This window comes from Ruditapes philippinarum, unplaced genomic scaffold, assembly GCF_026571515.1.
Source record: "Ruditapes philippinarum isolate M1 unplaced genomic scaffold, ASM2657151v2 ctg7393_1_1_1_1, whole genome shotgun sequence".
NCBI classification, from domain to species: domain Eukaryota; kingdom Metazoa; phylum Mollusca; class Bivalvia; order Venerida; family Veneridae; genus Ruditapes; species Ruditapes philippinarum.
In genome coordinates this window covers 34,684-55,124 of record NW_026866367.1, presented here as the reverse complement: position 1 = coordinate 55,124, position 20,441 = coordinate 34,684, and the positions used below count along the sequence as shown (strand labels likewise).

General features: G+C 33.1%; 1 protein-coding gene across 5 annotated transcripts in view; it reads right to left on the bottom strand.

Annotated features, from left to right (window-relative positions):
* LOC132732296 (ATP-dependent 6-phosphofructokinase, muscle type-like) overlaps nt 1–20,441 on the bottom strand; it is a 49,183-nt gene that overhangs the window by 4,426 nt on the left and 24,316 nt on the right. Inside the window, exons 13-21 of one of the 5 annotated variants that reach the window (XM_060718687.1) lie at nt 19,411–19,557; nt 14,768–14,788; nt 11,623–11,649; nt 8,222–8,292; nt 7,603–7,693; nt 5,798–5,950; nt 4,553–4,717; nt 3,245–3,309; nt 732–946 (exon numbers count right to left, since the gene is read on the bottom strand). In XM_060718687.1, coding sequence (XP_060574670.1) covers nt 732–946; nt 3,245–3,309; nt 4,553–4,717; nt 5,798–5,950; nt 7,603–7,693; nt 8,222–8,292; nt 11,623–11,649; nt 14,768–14,788; nt 19,411–19,557 — 955 coding nt within the window. Of the gene's footprint in view, nt 1–731; nt 947–3,244; nt 3,310–4,552; nt 4,718–5,797; nt 5,951–7,602; nt 7,694–8,221; nt 8,293–11,622; nt 11,650–14,767; nt 14,789–16,071; nt 16,126–19,410; nt 19,558–20,441 lie in introns of all 5 variants that reach the window. The other 4 variants (XM_060718686.1, XM_060718689.1, XM_060718688.1 and 1 more) reach the window with 4 other exon arrangements.

The window sequence follows — 20,441 nt, the reverse complement described above, 5'->3', positions numbered from 1 at the left end:
CCTAAAAAAGTGCTAATTTTCATGAAATAGTTGAAAAATTTATTTAAAAGTAAAACATTGTGAAGTGAACAAAAAAAGTAATTAACACATTGCAAAAAGCACTTACAAGCCACAAAATCACTGAAAAGAGGTCAAAATATGCAAAAAAAAAATCCCCAACCTTACTGTTTACATAGAAATATGGTGATTAATACTGGCAAATAAATAATTCATCACAAAAAACATGTAAAATTATTACTTGGATCTTTTTACTTTTCTTTAAATCTTAGGGCATTTTCTCTAGTTTTATTTTCTTGAAATATTTTTTGGCTCATCTAGAGGCATGCAGCTTTAAAGCTGTTCCTTCAAACAAACTCTGTATTTTTAAAAGGCATAAATTGGCATACAAGTAGAACCCCTAACCATCTGTAAGCTAGCTAATGTTCCTCACAGGGAAAAAAATTCCCTATAGAAAATCCCTGTAGGGCTTCTAACCAAAGACAATGAAGCGCAAATTATTAACCATTTGATTACAGAAGCCCCTTCAATTCTTTCCATTTTTAAAGGAGATTTCCTCTTGTTACTTTCATCACTTGGTTGGATTTTACGTCACACAGACTTTGTAAAGGTCATTTGGCTACTAGTGGTGGAAGACTTCAGGTTTGACCTTTTCTTTGAACTGGACGGGTTAAAAATGCACCAGTATAAAGTATAACAGAATTAAGGGAATAATTCATTGTATAAGCACATACCATTTTCTTGTGTGTATTCTTTCACTTGCTGTGCCATCCATGGCACTGCTTTAGCTGCTAGCTTCGTACCGTAGTTTCGATCAAACACACTTGGTACTCCGCCCTGTTGCATGTGACCAAGGACATTCTTGCGGCATGTAAAAACTCCTTTACCTTCTTCACTAAACAACTGTTCTATAAAGTCTGTTGTGTAATGGGCATTTGCAAGCTCATTTCTGAAATACATTGTTAGTACAGTGTTATATTAATGTTCAAAATATTGCCTTTTGAGATGAAAAGCTCTAAATAATTCCAGTTTACAAAATACACATGTATATACATTGTAAGACTCTACAATTAAAACATTTAACTAGAACAAGATATGTTTGTAAAACATGTATGCCCCCTATCGGCAGCCAATTAGTCATGTGATCAGGTTATTATGACTAACTTTTGACCTAGTGAACAAAAAATCAATACGGGTAATCTACTGGTCACGACTAGTCACTAGGTAATGATTATTGTGACTGCATAGGTTGTGCACAAAGTTATTACAAATCTTACCAAATAATATATGCATAAATTAATGAATCATATAGGCCTCATTAATGTCAGCCAAGTTGTTATATTACATAAGACCTTCAAATGTGTATATGAAAAGCATTTTTAGTTTAATATAAAAATATCAACCAAGGCAACATGAGTTGTTGAGTTATTGGTCAGAAGCTGTCTTTAAGTACAAGGTCAATATGACATTGACCCCCTGACCCCAAAATTTAATAGGGGTCATCTACTGGCCAAGACTAATGCACCTACAAAGATTGAAGGCCAGCAGCTATGGGCTTGTCAAGTTATTGATCGGAAACCGTTTTCACCTACAAGGTTAATATGACATTGACCTTTGACCCCCAAAAATCAATAGGGGTCATCTAACTGTCAAGTCAAATGCACCTACGAAGTTTGAGGGCCAACAGCTCATGGGATGTTAAGTTTTGATCATCAACCGTTTTTACCAACACAAGATAAATATGACCTTGACCTTTGACCCCTTTATCCCAAAATCGCGTTCTTAAGGTTTTGATCGGAAACTGATTTTATCTACAAGGTAAATGTGACCTTGACCTTTGACCCCTTGACCCCAAAATCAATAGGGTTCATCTGCTGGTCATGAACCTCATCATACCAAGTTTGAAGTTCTTAGGCCAAAGCGTTCTTAAGTTATTGATCGGAAACCGCTTTTAACTACAAGGTCAATGTCACCTTGACCCCAAATTCAATAGGGGTCATCTGCTGGTCATGAACAATCATCATACCAAGTTTGAAGTTCCTAGGCCTAAGCATTCTTTAGTTATTGATCAGAAACTGTTTTTACTTACAAGGTCAATGTGACCTTGACCTTTGACCCATTGACCCCAAAATCAATAAGGGTCATCAGCTGGTCATGACCAATCATCATACTAAGCTCCAGGGTTTTCATCCTTTTCAGATGGTCTAAAATTCATTTCCTTTTAGTGCTTTATCACATATTTTCATCAACTGATATTGATATTTACTGATATTTATTTTGACGAAATCATCATCAATGCGGACGCTTGTCTCGTTGATCCGATATTCACATTTACTGTGTTCTCTAAGCATTTCAAATTAAACTTATTTTTTAACATTTTTGTCAAGTCTTTGATCTTCGAGGCGTTGTTGGAGTTAATTGGCTAATCGGCCGACATTTTGTCTTGATTTCTTCAACTACAGAAAGACGCTACGATTGGTCGGTATATTTAACGCTATCGTTCATTGGCTTACTATAATAGCGACAATAACTGAACATACCCAAAAGCGGTATGGTCTAAATATTTAAGGTATGGTCTAAACATTTACAATCGGCGGACAATACACGGTAGCAAACTCGGCGAAAGAGACCCCCACCCACCAAATTTTCTCCTCGGATTTACATCGTTCTCAAAAGTGGTTCGAGTACCTCGAAATCCGCGGAAAATTGGCATCCCTGTTCTCTATAAATGTCTTCTGAAATTTGATTGATTCCTTAACCCATACTATTTATAATAGCTTTGTCCTGTTTCAAATTTGGAGCAATTTGTTACTGTTGACACAAGCTTGCAATACATATAAATTGTTGACATGGGCCTACTGTGTACCATAGGCACCATTTGGTTAGTTAATACGTAGAGCGTTGGACTGTGAATCGCCCGGTCAGCGTTCGATTCTGTGACAGAGCAGGTCACTTTCATTGTGATTGATCATGAAATCTTTTCTATGGTTTTTCACACAATACCTCTTGTCTGGCATGCACAGAAGTTATCAGTTCTTCTTGACAGCATGCCCAGAAATGTAAGGTGGCTGACCTTTGCTCTGGTAAATTCAATGTGGCTAACTGCCGTGATCTGGAGTGAAAACTACCAACACCACCACTATGTACTGTTTGATGCTTAAATTCATTATTTCGATACAGAAACGGAGGGTTAGCTAGGGTTTCTTACACTGATGCATTATGTGTAAAAGGTAAAATGCTTACATACCTCAAAACTAAGCCTCTTTGCACACCAGCATTGAGTATTTTATTCTTTAAATGAAAGACATCATCCTGCAGAAAAAACAACAGCCATAAAACAGTAACATAATGATTTCAAAAACATAAACAGTTGCCTGTAAAATGGACAGTGTGCTCTAAAATTCTTAGTGCTTGATAGTTAAACATAAGCCTGGAAAATGTAGAAATTTTAGGTGTAAAGGAAATCCATGCAAGAGTTAAAAATTACGATTTTGAAGACAATCATCTATGTTTGTTTTGTTCATTTTTCCCCCACTATTTATTAATTACATGTATAATGTAACAGCTAGTTGCTACAGTTCCAATGAGCATTCCTTTGCACCATACAAGTACAAAAATATTTATCTCCACAAACAATTAATGTTCCTTTAGACGTTAGCTTTAGAGTCATACTAATGTTGTAAAGGTCAAATGACACTTTTCCAACTATCCATATGAAGGAAAACCTAATGTACCACATAACACATTAATAATATAAGCTGGAACTTGAGAAGAACCTTCCTCTATAAGCTAGCTAGATAGTTCCCTTACATTTAAGTGTATAAAGCTATATTTCTGCTGCCTGTAGTTTGCAAAATTGTTTTTGTCATATTTGAATTAATGACAAATACTTTGTATGGTAGAAATATGTTTGTACATTTCCTTATGAACATTTGGTTTATGCACAAAGTCATTGCTTAAAGTGACATTATGCCCATCCAAGGGTATATAGTGAGTGAATGGGTGAAGATCAAAATAAGTTTTCATTTTGCCATAATTCCTTTCAATTTGATAATTAAGTTCGCATAAACAATAAATAACACACAGATCCAAATGAAATTTCTATAAGGATCCATTAGAATTTACCTATAACGCTTAGTTTATAATTTAAAGAGTGGGACAGTCTTTTTATATTTTAGGCAGAATTATAATTTTATCCTGAACATTTTCCAATATCAACTGTTGGTCAAACACCATCTAATTTTTGACAGTCAATCTTTTGAAATATAAAGTCAATTCAGCTCAACTTGACTATGAAAATATGAGCATAATGTCACTTTAACATTTAATAAAAACCTTCTTGAAAAAGCAGCAGATTTTATTCAGGAAAATTTTATTCTCTTCTCTTAAATAACAGAGGCATTCTACATGTATGTTACAACTCTTTCGAGAATCAACCCCAAGATTACGAATATACCAATTTTATACAGTTGTGTAATTTTTATAAAAATATCTTTGAAAAGATATAGCTTAGTACTCTTTAAAGAATCAACAGTTTCTAACAGGAATGACTTACTCTTAGATCAGTAATTGAGAACTTGTCCTCAAACACGTAAGCTGCGTCTGCTCCTCCAGCTAATCCACTCATTGTTGCTAGGTAACCACAGTATCCGCCCATAGTCTCGACAACAAATACACGACGTTTTGTGCCTGTAGCACTCTGTTTAATTCTATCACATATCTGAAATATTACAATTGTTTGACTGTACGGTTAATCTTCATTCTCACTTTGTGATATGGCATATCATATAAAAAGACAAAAATTTCTTGCATATCTGACAGGATTACACCGATGCTATAATAACCTGTCTTACATATTTGTGCAAGACAAGTTGCATGCTTAAAATGACATGGTCATTCTCGCGTGGTGCAAGATACGCCTGAATGTAAATTTGTTTGAGTAATCAAAACTAATCCTTCAATAAGGGTAGAGACCAAATCAAGAAACTTGTTTGAAAAATGTTTTATCTTAATTATCCTTATGATACTATGGACTGTATGACCTCCAAGGTGGAGGCATTTTTTACCCTAGGTGCATAATTATAAAACTTTTATAGAGGTCTACTTGGCAATGATATATGCAAAATATAGAGGCATAGTATTTACTAACAAAAAGATAAGATATGTTTTCCTCTACCTAAGTCTAAATAAGGCAAGTGAATCCTGGGGCTGTGGGCAATTTTTGACCCGAGGGTCATGATTAATACAACTTTCTAAGCTGTTGGCAGTGAAGTTTCACAAAATATGACTGAATTGTGATTTCTCATACAAGACTATATAAGCTAAGTGACCCCAGAGGCGGACAAATATTGACCCTAGGGGCATGATTCAAAACAAGTTTTATACAGGCCAACAAGGCAATGCTACAGGTCAAATTTCTTCACTCCAGGCATTGTAGTATCTGCTTTCACCATAATAAGACTTAAAAGTGTTTTCTTATACAAAACTATAGTAACTATGTGTGACCTTGATCTGAGGAAGGTCAAACCTTCCACTTTGCACATCATCTCATTTTGCTTAACATTTCTGCCACGTAGTTTCAATATCCTTCCACTGGACTGGACACAAAACCTGCTAACAGACGGACAGACAACCAGGTGCATAACATTTTACTCCAATTTTTTTTTCAGGCATATAAAAAGCTTCTGAGAAATGAAAATAAAAGCATTTCTGGGTTAAGTTAGATATGATTAAGAAATAACATATACAACCTTATATTACAATCACCTTAACATTTCTTAAAATTTTCTCAACTACTTACATCTGTTATTTCATTTAATGCTGTGTCAGCACCGAGACTAAAGTCCGAGCCCGGTACGTTATTACTAATAGTACATGGTATCACCAATATAGGTATACAGAAAGCATCGTGATCTTTCCTAGCCTCGGTCAACTGTAGTGCACTGTGATATGCCTGAAAAATAAAATTATTCTTGTTTGATCATTACAATCACACCTGTAAAGCATTTGCCAGAGAACTTATTACGATAAATTGTCTCCTTAGTGAAGTAATGGATTAACTCCTATCAAATTATGTAAGGAGTAGACCTGTTACTACACAATTGGGACAAAATAAGGCAATTCTTAAAAAATTTTTTTCAAAAAAATGGTTAAAATTAACAAAAGGCCACACTTTTACTATTTCTGTTTTTATTACTTAAAGTACACAACCACTGCTTAATTTTCTTTTCCATGAAGTTTGATTATAAAACAAGTCATTGCAACTTATATTGATCATTTTAGAATCTGATTCCCGTAGGTGGGGAGATCTATTCATCTGATTTGGTATTCTGGTATTTAGTCATGATTCAAATAAGGTTTGGATAGTTCAGATGCAGGCACATCAAACATGAGACTTAACATTCTCATTTAGTTTAATAATATTTAGTATAATTTTACTTTAGACAGATTGTGAAACAAGTGTTTGCAAGACAGGCCAATTGTGAAACATAGCAATTGGTGTCAAATGATAAGGAAACATTGTAGAGACTAACATAGGCTCCAACCCAACAGATCCTTAGCTTTGAGGCAATAGGCCATCACTTCCATTAAATTAAATTCAATTTTCAAAACTTAGTCAGTTTCATAACTATTTGTTTTTAGTCAAATTTCATACTGCTCTGCTTAGTTGAATATGAATAATCCCACAATATCTTAATATTCCACTAAACTGTTATTACATCATGATGGCAAAATAAATGAAATGAAAACTGGGACAATTCTGTATCAATTCATACTAGTGAACTTTTCTCCATGACACAATTTCTTAACCCCATACCTTTAACTAGGTTATATTTTAACACACTTTTTAAAACATCAATAACCTGCAGGTAAAACACTTCCTGCTTGACATATTGCCAGAATTTCTCTTATCTTCTATTATATAATCTGCCCTGTCTATCACAGTTACATATTATACTAAAGACTAATGTCTGATATATACATGTATATATATATTGTGCACCAGTTGCTATATATATATATATTGATCAAATACTCATGTCATGTTACTCAGGTATATGTACTCTAGTATTTTACCTCATTTCCCAGCTTACCTGTATCACACAATCATTATATATGAACAGTCTGTACAATGTTTACAAACATGTAAGCTTATTACCTAGAAACAGCAACGTTTGATAAACAAACCCAGTTACCTCCCTTGTACCATTTAATTAAAATATTAATGTTCAAAACAGTTTATTAAAATACTAACAAACAGAACATGTGTTTCCTAAATCAATTACATTTATATCATGAATGATGTAGAAGCAAATCATATAATTGTCAAACTCAATTTGTATTCTGATTTTCGATATCCACATGATAAACGATTAAAGCCAAAAGGTCTTTTTAATTTTAGGTTTAGCAAGATCCACCTGTTCTGTCATAAAAATCCTATAATATTACATTAAATAGTTCAGAGGATTAATAGCATAAGTTTGTAGACCAGTCTCTGAATGGTTTTCACTGATTGGCTCTTTTCAAATTTGAGTTTGGCCAATCAGATTCAAGAATTTAAGACTGGTATGCATACACAAATTTATTAACTTCAGCTGATCTTACCTCAAATCCTCCAACAATAACCAGTCCACTAATGTCATATTCCTTCATCTTCTCAGCAATCTTGTCAATGCCATATTTGCTGGCCAACACCCTGAAATAATTTTAAAGTGTTTAAAGCTATATGAGCCGTGTCACGAGAAAACCAACATAATGGGTTTGCGACCAGCATGGATCCAGACCAGCCTGCGCATCAGCGCAGTCTGATCAGGATCCATGCTGTTCGCTATCAGTTTCTCTGCTTGTAATAGGGTTTGTAAGCGAACAGCATGGATCCTGATCAGACTGCGCGGATGCGCAGGCTGGTCTGGATCCATGCTGGTCGCAAACCCATTATGTTGGTTTTCTCGTGACACGGCTCAATTATATACATGTATTTGCTGTCAGTGTATTGTAAAATTTTTGTGAATAAAATGATTAAAGAATACCTAGCATGAAAGTAGTTTGTCAGTACATTTTAATGAAAGCTGCAGTTGGAAATCTGTGAAATCATTGCAAAACCCACAGAAACAGAAGGGGAATATCTTGTTCAAAACATTTTATTCTGTTTTTCATCTAATATTCATGACTCTGTGGTCATGATTCTCAAAACATATATCATATAAAGGCAAAACAATCTTACTTTCTTGTCCCTAGAAGAGAGCCACCTCTACCAGACCATCCTTGTACTTCAGTCCAGCTCATTGGTTTTACCTAAAATACCATTTTATATACAAGATAAATTACTGAATGTCTAAATATTAACAGAATATGCAAAATCTTGTGAAAACACATCAATCAAGGGAACTTTAAACTGTGCAATATTATGTTTAAAAATTGAGGTACAATGAAAGCTAGAATAATTAAATGCCACTAGAATGTTAATTACAAAAACTTTTTACTATATTTGAAACAAGGAAGAGTTCTACCATTACCAAGCAGAATAAGTATATTTCTACCAATACCAAGCAGAATAAGTATATTTCTACCAATACCAAGCAGAATAAGTATATTTCTACCAATACAAAACAGACCAAGCAAGATTTCTACCTATACCAAGCATTATAATAATGACAACATAAAAATCTATGGTTATGTTATATAATTATATAGTTTGTTTAATTCTTTAACCTCCAAGTTTACAACAATGATAAGAACAACAATATGTTATTAGTATAAGCACTATAAGTTAACCCTTGCCCTCCTTGATTTGTATTAATAGACTTACCCTGCAATAAACTTGGAACAATCCACTTGTGGTTTACAGGAATTTAGTATTAAAATTTGAACAAAAATGTGCTACCTAAGTTGTCATAACAGCACAAAGCTTTGTAAGATGGCACAGATAAGCAAGCATAGTCCCGACATCCTTGCCCCCCCCCCCCCCCCACCCTGCTTTATCCCATACTGATTGTTTCAAAGGGGTACACAGGTGTGATAGTAACTAACATATAAATTTATAAATTGCCTGATAAAAGAACTGTTAAATGTTATCTGAAAATAAGATTTTTATACTCTTGTTAAAATTTCAAATGCAATGAACAAGGTTTAAAATAATTCATTGTGCAAAATTATATATAACAAGAGCCATGTCAACATGGCCATCCCCCGCCGAATGTGTTTGCTCATTGGAAGAATGTATATGTAGTAGAGCGGAATAATTCCATTTTAAGAGGTCTTTTGGTAATGAAAACTGATGGCTATAGTGATTACAGATTTGAAACCTATGTGAATACTGATGGCTGAAAATAACAAAGGGCAATTACTGAAAAATAATGCAGGGTAGGTTATCATTCTTGTGTGCTGCATCCCTCCTCAGTAAAATCTATCCACCTATGAAGTTTCAAGTTGATACCTCAAATACTTTTTGAGAAAAAAATTGAATTGAAAAATTAAGTATGAAAAAGAACAAAGGGCAATAACTCAAAAATTATAAAAGGTAGAGTTATCATTCTTGTGCAGTGCACACCTCCTGAGTGAGATCTATGCACCTATGAAGTTTCATTTTGATATCTCAAAGGCTTTTTGAGTTATGCTCTGGACAAAAATTAATTTTGAAAAATAACAAAGGGCAATAACTCAAAAATAATGCAGGGTAGAGTTATCTTTCTTAAGCACTGCACTCCTCCTCAATGAGATCCATCCACCTTTGAAGTTTGAAGATGATACCTCAAATACTTTTTGAGATTAGCTCTGGACAAAATAGCATAAAAAAAAACAAAGGGCAATAACTCAAAAATTGTATAGGGAAGAGTTATCATTCTTGCGTACAACATTCCTCCTCAATAAGATCTATCCACCTATGACATTTCATGTTGATATCTCAAACACTTTTTGAGTTATGCTCCACTCAGGTGAAAAATTAGGTATGAAAAATAACAAAGGGCAATAACTCAAAAATTATGAAAGGTAGAGTTATCATTCTTGTGCACTGCACACCCCCTGAGTGAGATCTATGCACCTATGAAGTTTCATGTTAATATCTCATAGGCTTTTGGAGTTATGCTCTGGACAAAAATCAATTTTGAAAAATAACAAAGGGCAATAACTCAAAAATTATGCAAGGTAGAGTTATCATTCTTGTGCACTGCACTCCTCCTCAATGAGGTCTATCCACCTATGAAGTTTCAAGTTGATAACTCAAATACTTTTAGAGATATGCTCCGGACAAAAATGTCGGACGGAAGGACGGACGGAAGGTCGGACGGACGGAGACTATTTCTATATCCTCCGCCGAAATTTTTCGGCGGGGGATAACAAAATGTGCATAACTGGTGAATTAAATAAATAAAAATAAATGTCATGTCTGGATTTACATAATACATAGATTAGGGACAAATCTTTACCATATAAATCATAAATCAGTTTAGTATAATAAATTTTTTATCTTTTTCTGGATTACAGGATAGCTCAATCACTTACTAAGGGTAACTTCTTTTTTGCTAAATTCAAACTCAATCTAATAATAGGCATGATTGCTTTTACCTGAACCACTTAGCAACAAGCTTAAAACTCGAGAAAGATCTTACACTGTCAAGGATAGTGGATTTATCACTCTTTCCTTGTCAAGCTTTTTCAAATAGGGCATTTCACATTACCATAATACACTATTTCTATATACAAGTAAGCTCTTGTTAAATATTCTAGAATACTATTATCCATATAAATATTTCTGATTAAAACAAGAGCACAACATGAGGTGTTACAATATTCTTTATGAACATCTTTGTCTTTGAATTAGGCAATATTCATTGCTAATCTGAAAGAATTTGTCAATGGTATCAAAATTCTAAAACTTTTGAAAAGGGGTCAGACTTCAATTAAGTGAAGACTGGTTTCAGACTTTCAAGTCAAAATTACTACTGACATTCTGACAGATTACTCCAATCTAATACTATTGCAGATAACTTTTGACACAATCAGGGGCAATCACTCTTGTTATACAATAACTTATATTGAAAAAGTGATAATTTTTAAAAATAGAGAAAAAAATCTTTTGAAAAAAAAAACATATAAAAAATCTTGTCTTCTGACCATTTCTTCAAATGGACTAAAAACTTTACAAAACTTTAGCAATGCCTGAAAAATCTAATGAAGTTACAATCTGAAATTAGATTTCTGTTAACACCATAAAGGGAGACCACCACCACCATCTATCCTATTATAATTGTTACAACTCTATACAAACCAGAACATCAATCATAAACATATTTATTACACCTTGTTGATAAAACTATAATTCATATGTATATTATTTGTGCTAAAATTACATACCATGCCTGTCTTGAACTTTGAGCTTGTGTTATTTGAAGCAGTTTAAATATTGAATCTCTAAAACGGAGCAATGTGCATTAAAGAACTCCCTTAACTTGCTTTCTAGCCTGTGAAATGGGTCTACTATTGTTGTTGCCAATACTTGAATGATTTTTACAAAGGTGTAATATATAATATGTATTATATTTGATGTTCTTGTAGGAATCATTTTGTCTATTCTGATTACAATGATGATTATATTTAGGTGAAGATGAAAAAAAGAAAGCTTACATAAGCAAAGTCTTCATGATGTGATGCCTGCATTTATATACACCAAACATTTATTAACTATCACTGTGTATACAAAAATGTAGTCATTTATTGTTGACAAAAAGTAATGCCAGTTCAAAGTTTATAAATCTGAGACAAGGAGGTTAATTCTCTCCTCTACTGTATGGTTGTTTGATCCAATGGCCAATGAAAGAGATTATGCTCTATCATCTGATTGGTTTAGCACATATTTTAAATTGACCAATGAATGAGATCACAAAGAGACTGGTCTTCTTCAGGAGTATTTGATTGGTTTATCACAGATTCAAATTATCCAATGAATAAAGTGCTTAATCAATTCTTAATCCTAAGGTGTATCTCATGACAGATTTATAAGCTTGGAATTGGAAGTACTTTGGCTTTGGTTGAGAGAAATGCTTGATTGTTAAGACAGGAACCATTCTAGACTGGAATCCCTACAAATTAACCATTCTAAGAGATTTGTTAAATATGTTACATCAATGCAGTCAAAGACTCAAACCATTTCATAACAAAGATAATTGTTATTTCAAATTATCAAAATAAAATTAATCAGAATATTCACATACATTGAGAAAGTTGAAAAATGATACACAAGTATAGCATTTATACATACAGTACAAAAACTAATCAAGATCAGCAAAGTACACAAAGAGATTTGTCAGTTCAGACATCGAAAAATTCCATTCACCCACTCGTAATTACAAGTAGATTTTAAGAGCTCGATGCAGGATGAGTAAAAAAAAATTGCATGCACATTGCATTTACAAGTTTCTCGTCCTCCATGCAAGACGAGTGACTGAGAAAATATTTTTCGATGTCTGCAATTACCCTAAACATGTATTCTTTTAAAGGCAGTTCTTACAATTTTCACATGTCTTTTGGGAAAAAAAAAATACATTTTCTCTAATATAGAAACTATTGCACTATTGAAATATTATTGTACAATAAATAATAAACAGTATTATACTGCATAAAGAATAGTATCTCACAAAACAAGAACCAGTTGAACCGGGTGATGCTCCCTGAGAAGGTTTTGGACACAGGAAAGTATAAAAAAATGAACAAAGGGCATAAACTCCAAAATTAGGCAAAACAGAGTAATGGTTTTTTTGCACCGCACTTCTATTCAATGAGATCTATCTATCTATAAAGTTATGTGATGATATCTCTTATAGTTTCAGAGTTATGTCACGGGTAAAATTCAAAGTGTAAAAATGAACAAAGGGCAATAACTCAAAAAAATTTAGACAAGACTGTGTTTAGGTTCTTTAGCATTGCAGTTCTATCCAATGAGATCTATCTACTTACAAAGTTTCATGTTGATATCTCTAATAGTTTTAGAGTTAAGTCCCAGACAAAAGTCAAAAAGTAAAAATAAACAAAGGGCTATAACTTCAAAAAAAGGCAAGGCAGAGTTATGGTTCTTTACACTGCACTTCTACCCAATGAGAACTATCTACCTACAAAGTTTCATGTTGATACCTCTTATAATTCTAGAGTAATGTTCCGGACAAAGTTCAAAGTGTCAAAATATACAAAGGGCAATAACTCCAAAATTAGGCAAGACAGAGTTATGGTTCTTTAACAATGCACTTCTACTCAATGAGATCTATCTACCTACAAAGTTTCATGTTTATATCTCTTATACTTTTAGAGTTATGTCCCGGACAAAGTTCAAAGTGTAAAAATAAACAAAAGGCAATAATTCAAAAATAAGGCACGGCAGAGTTTTTCGGTTCTTGTGCGGCACGGCAGTTATGGTTCTTGTGAACTGCACACTTACTCAATGAGATCTATCTACATTGTACCTACATAGTTTCACGTTGACATCTCTTGTTGTTTCAAAGTTATGTCCCGGACAAGAAAAGCGGACGGACGTTCTAACAGGAGAGTAATAATGTGACTACTGTATTGTTCCCTCTTATACACACAAAAGAAAATAGCCACATAAAAGCATTACGGAATGAATGACATCAAAGAGAAAGAACAGTTACCTATTGTCCCTCTAGCCACATAATTACTGTCCTGTAAGTGCAGACATACAGACAGACGGACAGACAAAGCGACGACTATATGCTTTCCCTTAGGGGAGCATAAAAATCTAATCCTTTATTAGCAGGAAAGTAATTATAATCACAAAATTTTATGATTGTGTTTAAAGGTGTTTAAGTGAACATGCATACAGAGAAGTAATATTGCATGTGTACAGAAATGTTTATAATAAATAATTACTATACATTCCTGTTTGTGTTGCTTGTTTGTTAATTGTAGATATATACATACATGCACATGTGAACAAAATTAACAAAAAATGATAGAAAAAAAAATCTCCTATACTGTTAGAAAAAGGTTACTTAACCAAATAATTATCATCAACCAAAAGTTTAAAATACATTTAAGATTAAAATATTGATGTTAAATACATAAACAAAATTATGAAAAAGTGATCATTCCACCATTTTGTGATGGTTGAATGATTGAAACAAACTAAAAATGTGAAATTCCAAATTTTTATACTGTAGAAATGGAGGAATGATACAAAAAATTTCAAAGTAAAAAATTCTTGCTTTTATTTGAAGAAAAAAAAATCAAGAATATTATTTAACACTGGTTGACGCTCTCTAATGTGACTTTGACAAAACTAAAAATTTATCTTGTCTCATCACTACATGTAGAAAAATCTATTTTTTACCTTAATGACCTTCATCAAGTCAACCAGGAAATCCCATATGACAGTTGAAGTTCCATGGAACATACCAACACACCAAACATATGACGGTTGATGTTCCATGGAACATACCAACACACCAAACATATGACGGTTGATGTTCCATGGAACATACCAATTCATTAAACATGATGCATGAGATTCCATGGAACATTCCAACACAACCATTTGATACTGAAGTCCTTGGATATCAGACAACAAATTTAAGGTGCTATGTCAGTATGTAATATGGAAAGACTAAAAGACAAAATATTAACTATTATCAACTGTCATGATCAACCAAAGTTCATAGAACATGAAAAATACAATGTTGATATAATTATGACAACACCAGGATTCTGCAGATGAAATATAAAGCATATAGTGTAGGTAACTTGGTTAATAAATACATCTTACCGGGTTAATTAGCTCCGTAGACTGTGAAAAACATAAGATAAATGGTCAAAATGTATCATTCCACAATGATATACATCTAACTATAGAATATGTTTAGTTTTTGTAATGTTATACTTATAACAGAAACAACAAACAGCCATTGAAATCCTCACATGTCTGTTAAATAAAAAAAAATGAGCCGCGTCACGATAAAACCAACATAGTGCATTTGCGACCAGCATAGATCCAGACCAGCCTGCGCAACAGTCTGATCAGGATCCATGCTGTTAGCTATCAGTTTCTGTACTTGTTATAGGGTTTGCAAGCAAATAGCATGGATCCTGATCAGACTGCGCGGATGCGCAGGCTGGTCTGGATCCATGCTGGTCGCAAACGCACTATGTTGGTTTTGTCGTGACACGGCTCAAAAAATCTCTGGCATTTATTGTTAAAGACTGATAATCTTTCAGTCCTACAGTACCTGTGAATGAAACTTCAGACCTCTCACATCAAAAGTATGTTGTTTGCTCTATAGCAATTGCTAACTGGTGGTATAAACAAATCATTTTTTCATCAAGTTACATACATACTTTTATTAATTTATTCCTTCTGAAGCCTTTATTTTTCTTCTATTATAATTTTCAAATTTATTTTTCTTAATTATTTTTTATTGAATTGATTTAATAAAATGTTTAAATAACAGAAGAGGTTGACAGGAGTAAAGTCACATAGACATTTGGTTAAAGTAATATAATTGTTTCATAAGACAACAGAAACAAATCTTATGCCAAAACACACTCACACACATGCATACGAAAAAAAACAACACCAAACTAAATTTAAAGCTAAATCAAATTCAAAACTTAAACTCACACAGAAACCAATCAAGTCAAGCCATGGCCTTACACAGAATTATTTGTTACTTAATATAGACTTGCCACATTACTGCATAACTTTGCATAAATTTTTATTTCAGATGTCTTTCAGTTGTCACAACTCAAAAAAAGTACATTGTTTAAAATATTCAGTCATTTTTTGAAACAACTAAATTATCACAGACTTCAGCACTTTAACACTGATTTTTTTTTTTAAAAAAAACAAGTCTTTTTTGTGAGATTCTTGTTTATTTTTTTCTTAAACAGTTCTTTATTAAGCCAAAATTAAGAAATTTTTGGGGGCATAAACATTTTCTCACATTCTAAGTCGTTTTTATAAAAAAAAAAACAATTCTTTATAAAGCCAAAATTAAAAAGATATTAAGGGGCAGTAACTCTGCATGATTTTAACAAGAGTTATCACACATTTGTGCACACAGCAAGAATCACCTCCTGAAATATTTCTACGTAATTTTTCGGCCCTTCACTCTTTGCCTCTGCATTCTTCACAGTAAAGAAACACACACTCATTAATGCAATGAAACTTCAATATTCACAGCTGAGCACAAGGTTATAAAACTTTAAAACCGGGTACTAGTCTATTTCAAACTCTACAGTCTGATTGGTTGCTTTGTAAAACAAATTTGAAAGCAACCAATGAAAGACCTGTGTATATAGACTGGTCCACAATATTTGTTGTATAACCCTGACAAATAGATTCTGAGCAGAAGCTTCAAATTAAATCATGCAAAAGCATTTTCAAGTATAAAGTAAGGTATTTTGGTTGGATTTTAAGTTGCACCAACACTGTAAAGATCATAATGGCAACTATTCAGCTTTACTGAGTTTGAGGGAGATCTCAATTGCCAAACAAACTGACTGCTTACTTTCTTTAATTACCTGCATAAATCTAAGATCTTTTGTAAAGAGCATTAAGGTACTTGGCATGTTATTCTAATGAATAATTCATTTTACTTCCAGAAAAAAGGTAATAAGAATTCAGCTGAATATCTTAAAACACACTTTGTCTAATTAACAAACAGCCAATAGATATAGAAAAAAGCTTTAATCCATTTCAGGTTATAAATGTATATATTTTATATTAAACTTATACCACATGTATTGCTAAAATGATATCAGCAATAATTTGACTAGGTCAATATTAAAATAATAAATTAAAACTCTATAATTAAGTACATGTGTATATATTGTCACGAAAAAATACAAATCCAATAAATTCTATGACTATCAAATTGTCATGCTCATTCATTCAAAACAATTTCTACTTTTAAGTGTTACTGTATATCCCCTAACAAATTCCTTTTCAACCAAGTTTTTTTTTTGTTTTTTTTTTTTAACTCCAGGTTTAAGTTGCCTAACTTGTCTGTATACATTTTGTTTCCACTTATAGGAAACAAATAGTCCCTACATTAATATTATGTCCATTCTGTAACATTTCATGTTTTAAATAAAATCGCATTTGCATAAACAAAACAAGGGTGCCATAGTCACAAAATACGCCCGTTTACGAAAGCTTTAGATGGAGATGGGGGTATTATGGATAAGTGTTATCTAGCAAGCAAGTTTTTATCCTTGGCACTGTGTTGTTAAATGCACCTTAAAACAAATCAGTAGGGAAGATAAAAAGTACATGTAATTGTAATTTAATAACTAAAAAATTCTGATTTAAGATTTTATTCTAGGGAAATACATTTCATTACAATTCTTAATCTTTGAATGAGCTGAACTGATATTTACTTGAAAATTAAAATATAATTAAATTTCTATGAGAAAGTATTTACATTTGATAAGGTAATTACTGTATGATCTTTATGAACAAATACCAAGTCTACAGAACACCATAGTTATCACAGTTAAGAATCTTGACCAATGAATGAAACATGTGTAAATAAATGTTACATTCTTTAGAACATACTCAAGTCCAAGAAAGAGGATTATTTCATGCCCTTTGATTAAATTCTATTTTTAGAATTGAAAGTGAAAGTAGATCAAGGGGAGTAATTGTGTAAGTCATTTATGAACAAAGTAATAACTTTGTTGTCGCCCTTTGATTAAATTCTATTTACAAAATCTGGATATTTCATCATCTTTAGTGACCTTGACCTTGTATATATTGACCTAAATTATATGTATCACAGCCGTAGTCTTGATAATGACCATTTGTGTTACAATCCCTCAATAAATGATGACTAATGGTCCATATACACATCTTCATATTTTTATCTGAACTTTGACCTCTATGTGTGACCTTGACCTTGGCCGCAAGGACCTGAATCTTGCACGCGACACTCCGCCTTACAATGGTGAACATTTGTGCCAAGTAATATTGAAATCCCTCTATACATGTGGAAGTTTTGCTCCGGACAAGCATTTTTCAATGACCTCTAAGTGTGACCTTGACCTTTGACCTAGAGACCTGGTTCATGTGCGCGACACTGCTCCTCATAGTGGTGAACATTTCTATGAAGTTTCATTAAAATCCCTCCATACATGTAGGAGATATGCTCCGGACAAAATTGGACGCCGCCCGCCCGCCCGCCCGCCAGGGGCGTTCCCATAATACGTCCCGTTTTTCAAACGGGCGTATAAAAATTAAATGTTTAAGATTCAAGTGACACAAATGGCAACTTTGTAAGTTAGACTGGTGGAGAAAGACCTGTCAGGTTCCGTTTTGTGTGTTATTTCACCCAGAAGATGGCCAAAGGTCTTCTGAAAGCTAGACAGATATTTTTTTCACACATTTTTTATTCAATGTCCCTTGGTAAAACGATAGTCAATACAATTTTAAGGCAAAGGCCAATACCAACTAGGCAAAGACAGGACCTTATAAGGATTTTTAATTAGAGGGTATACAGTACTAACCATGTCCTTTACAAAATTAAAATGCATTAAAGTTTAAAACAAGATGGCCATTCTGATGAAAGTCATAAATATGTTTTCGAAACCTAAACCAGGCTATATTTTTACAATGGACTTGCCCTGCCTTGACTATGGAACAGTCCATTAGCCGTTGAAGGAATTTCTGTGTCAAAATAAACTTTGTTTATCAAGCGACAGTATAAAACCTGTTCAAACTGCAGAAAGGCACGGCTCTACACTGGTGTCTTGTGTAAGTTAATTGCTGCAATAAATAACCTTGATCAGAAAAGCCATCCTTGAACATAACATTTCAAATTCTGAAATTTCTTCATACAAAAAAACAAACCCTACTCTAGTTCATTTGGAAAATGGTCAAATATTTTTGTGATGTCACTTTTAAAAACTTTCAGGGATTCTTCTGAAATGCAACAACTTCATAGATTTTGATGATGACCGTTTTTTTATGATCTATTTAAACATGTATGTAATATTGACCCTTTCTACCCCGATTTCACATAATGGTATAATCCTGCTTTGAATTTGGAACAGTCCATTGTTAGTTTAAGGGATGTCAGTATCAAACTGAGCAGACAACAGTATAGAATCTGTTCTAACACCACAGATGTGCAGGCTAGCCCATATCTAAACTGGTGGCATAGGCAAATCACTACCGCCATCAACATTCAAAAGATTTAAAATGAAGTTATTTTCTTAATTGAATTGATGGTATGAAAGTATAATGATTAATTTTTCATTAACAGATATAACTTTATTAAAAACATAATAGCTTGAAAACTGAAAACTAAATTTCACCTGTTTGAATCTTTTTAAAAGTGACAACACTACAATGCATCTCATAACATTTCTATAAAGTCTACAAAATCAAATAACTTCTGAAATTAAACGTACCCTTCCATAAAGTAGTCCGTCAAAGCTGTCATGTATACCTAGAACAGTGTATCCTTGGGCAAGTGAAAGTCTCACAAATGAACGCACAACAGCATTCATTCCGCAGGCAGGTGCCCCAATGTTCATAATTGCAAAACGTTTTCCTTTCTGAAAAAAATAATGATAATACAATCATAGGAAACATCTCAATGCATGCTTTGAAATATCTGTAGTCATTTAAAGGTACTCCACTGAGGTACGGCCGAATGTCACAAAAAAAAGTAAAATTTCACGAACCGATATTTTTTTGTTACCTGCGAGTTAGGGACATTCAAACAGAATCAGTGATACATTGATATGTGTTCTTTGGATTGGCAAGTCGTTTGAAATACATATTTTCTCCAATTTTGTGGGAAAAGCGTTTAAACACCTTTCAGTTTGCAAATCTGAATAAAAACAACGGTCACGTGATGATTCTCGGGATGACTAAAAAGCGAAACGGAGAATTTTTTGTGTATCGGCAGCAACGAAAGTGCGAAACCGGAATATACCAACAATCCATAAATTTAAAAGCAAATAATGGGTTTGTTTGTTAAATTTCTTGTTGTTCACATATGTTCTTGTGAGAAAAATCTTTCAAAAGCAATTTCAATATATTTAAAGCATTACATTGTTGTAATCATGTTTTTTTCTCCATTACAATGATGAATTTAGCTAAACGTACGGAGTTCGAAACTGACAAACACAAATTTTACAAATATTCTATGTTAATTTGAGAGCTTTCGTGTAATTATTAAATATTATGTATTAACTTTGTAATGGTTAAAATATCATGATATCTAGGCTAAGAAAATTTACTTTGTCAATCAGTGTAATGGGTCCTATTTCAAAGGTCACTTTGGTTTATCTGACACCCTTTCAGGAAAAAAAACTTCGTAATACCTTTTATACAACGAACATGAATTTGAGTATTGTAAGCATAAAAAATCAACATGCACACACAGAATGTTATTCCAGAATTTTCTCTTTAACTCTGATCAAAGCACTGAAAG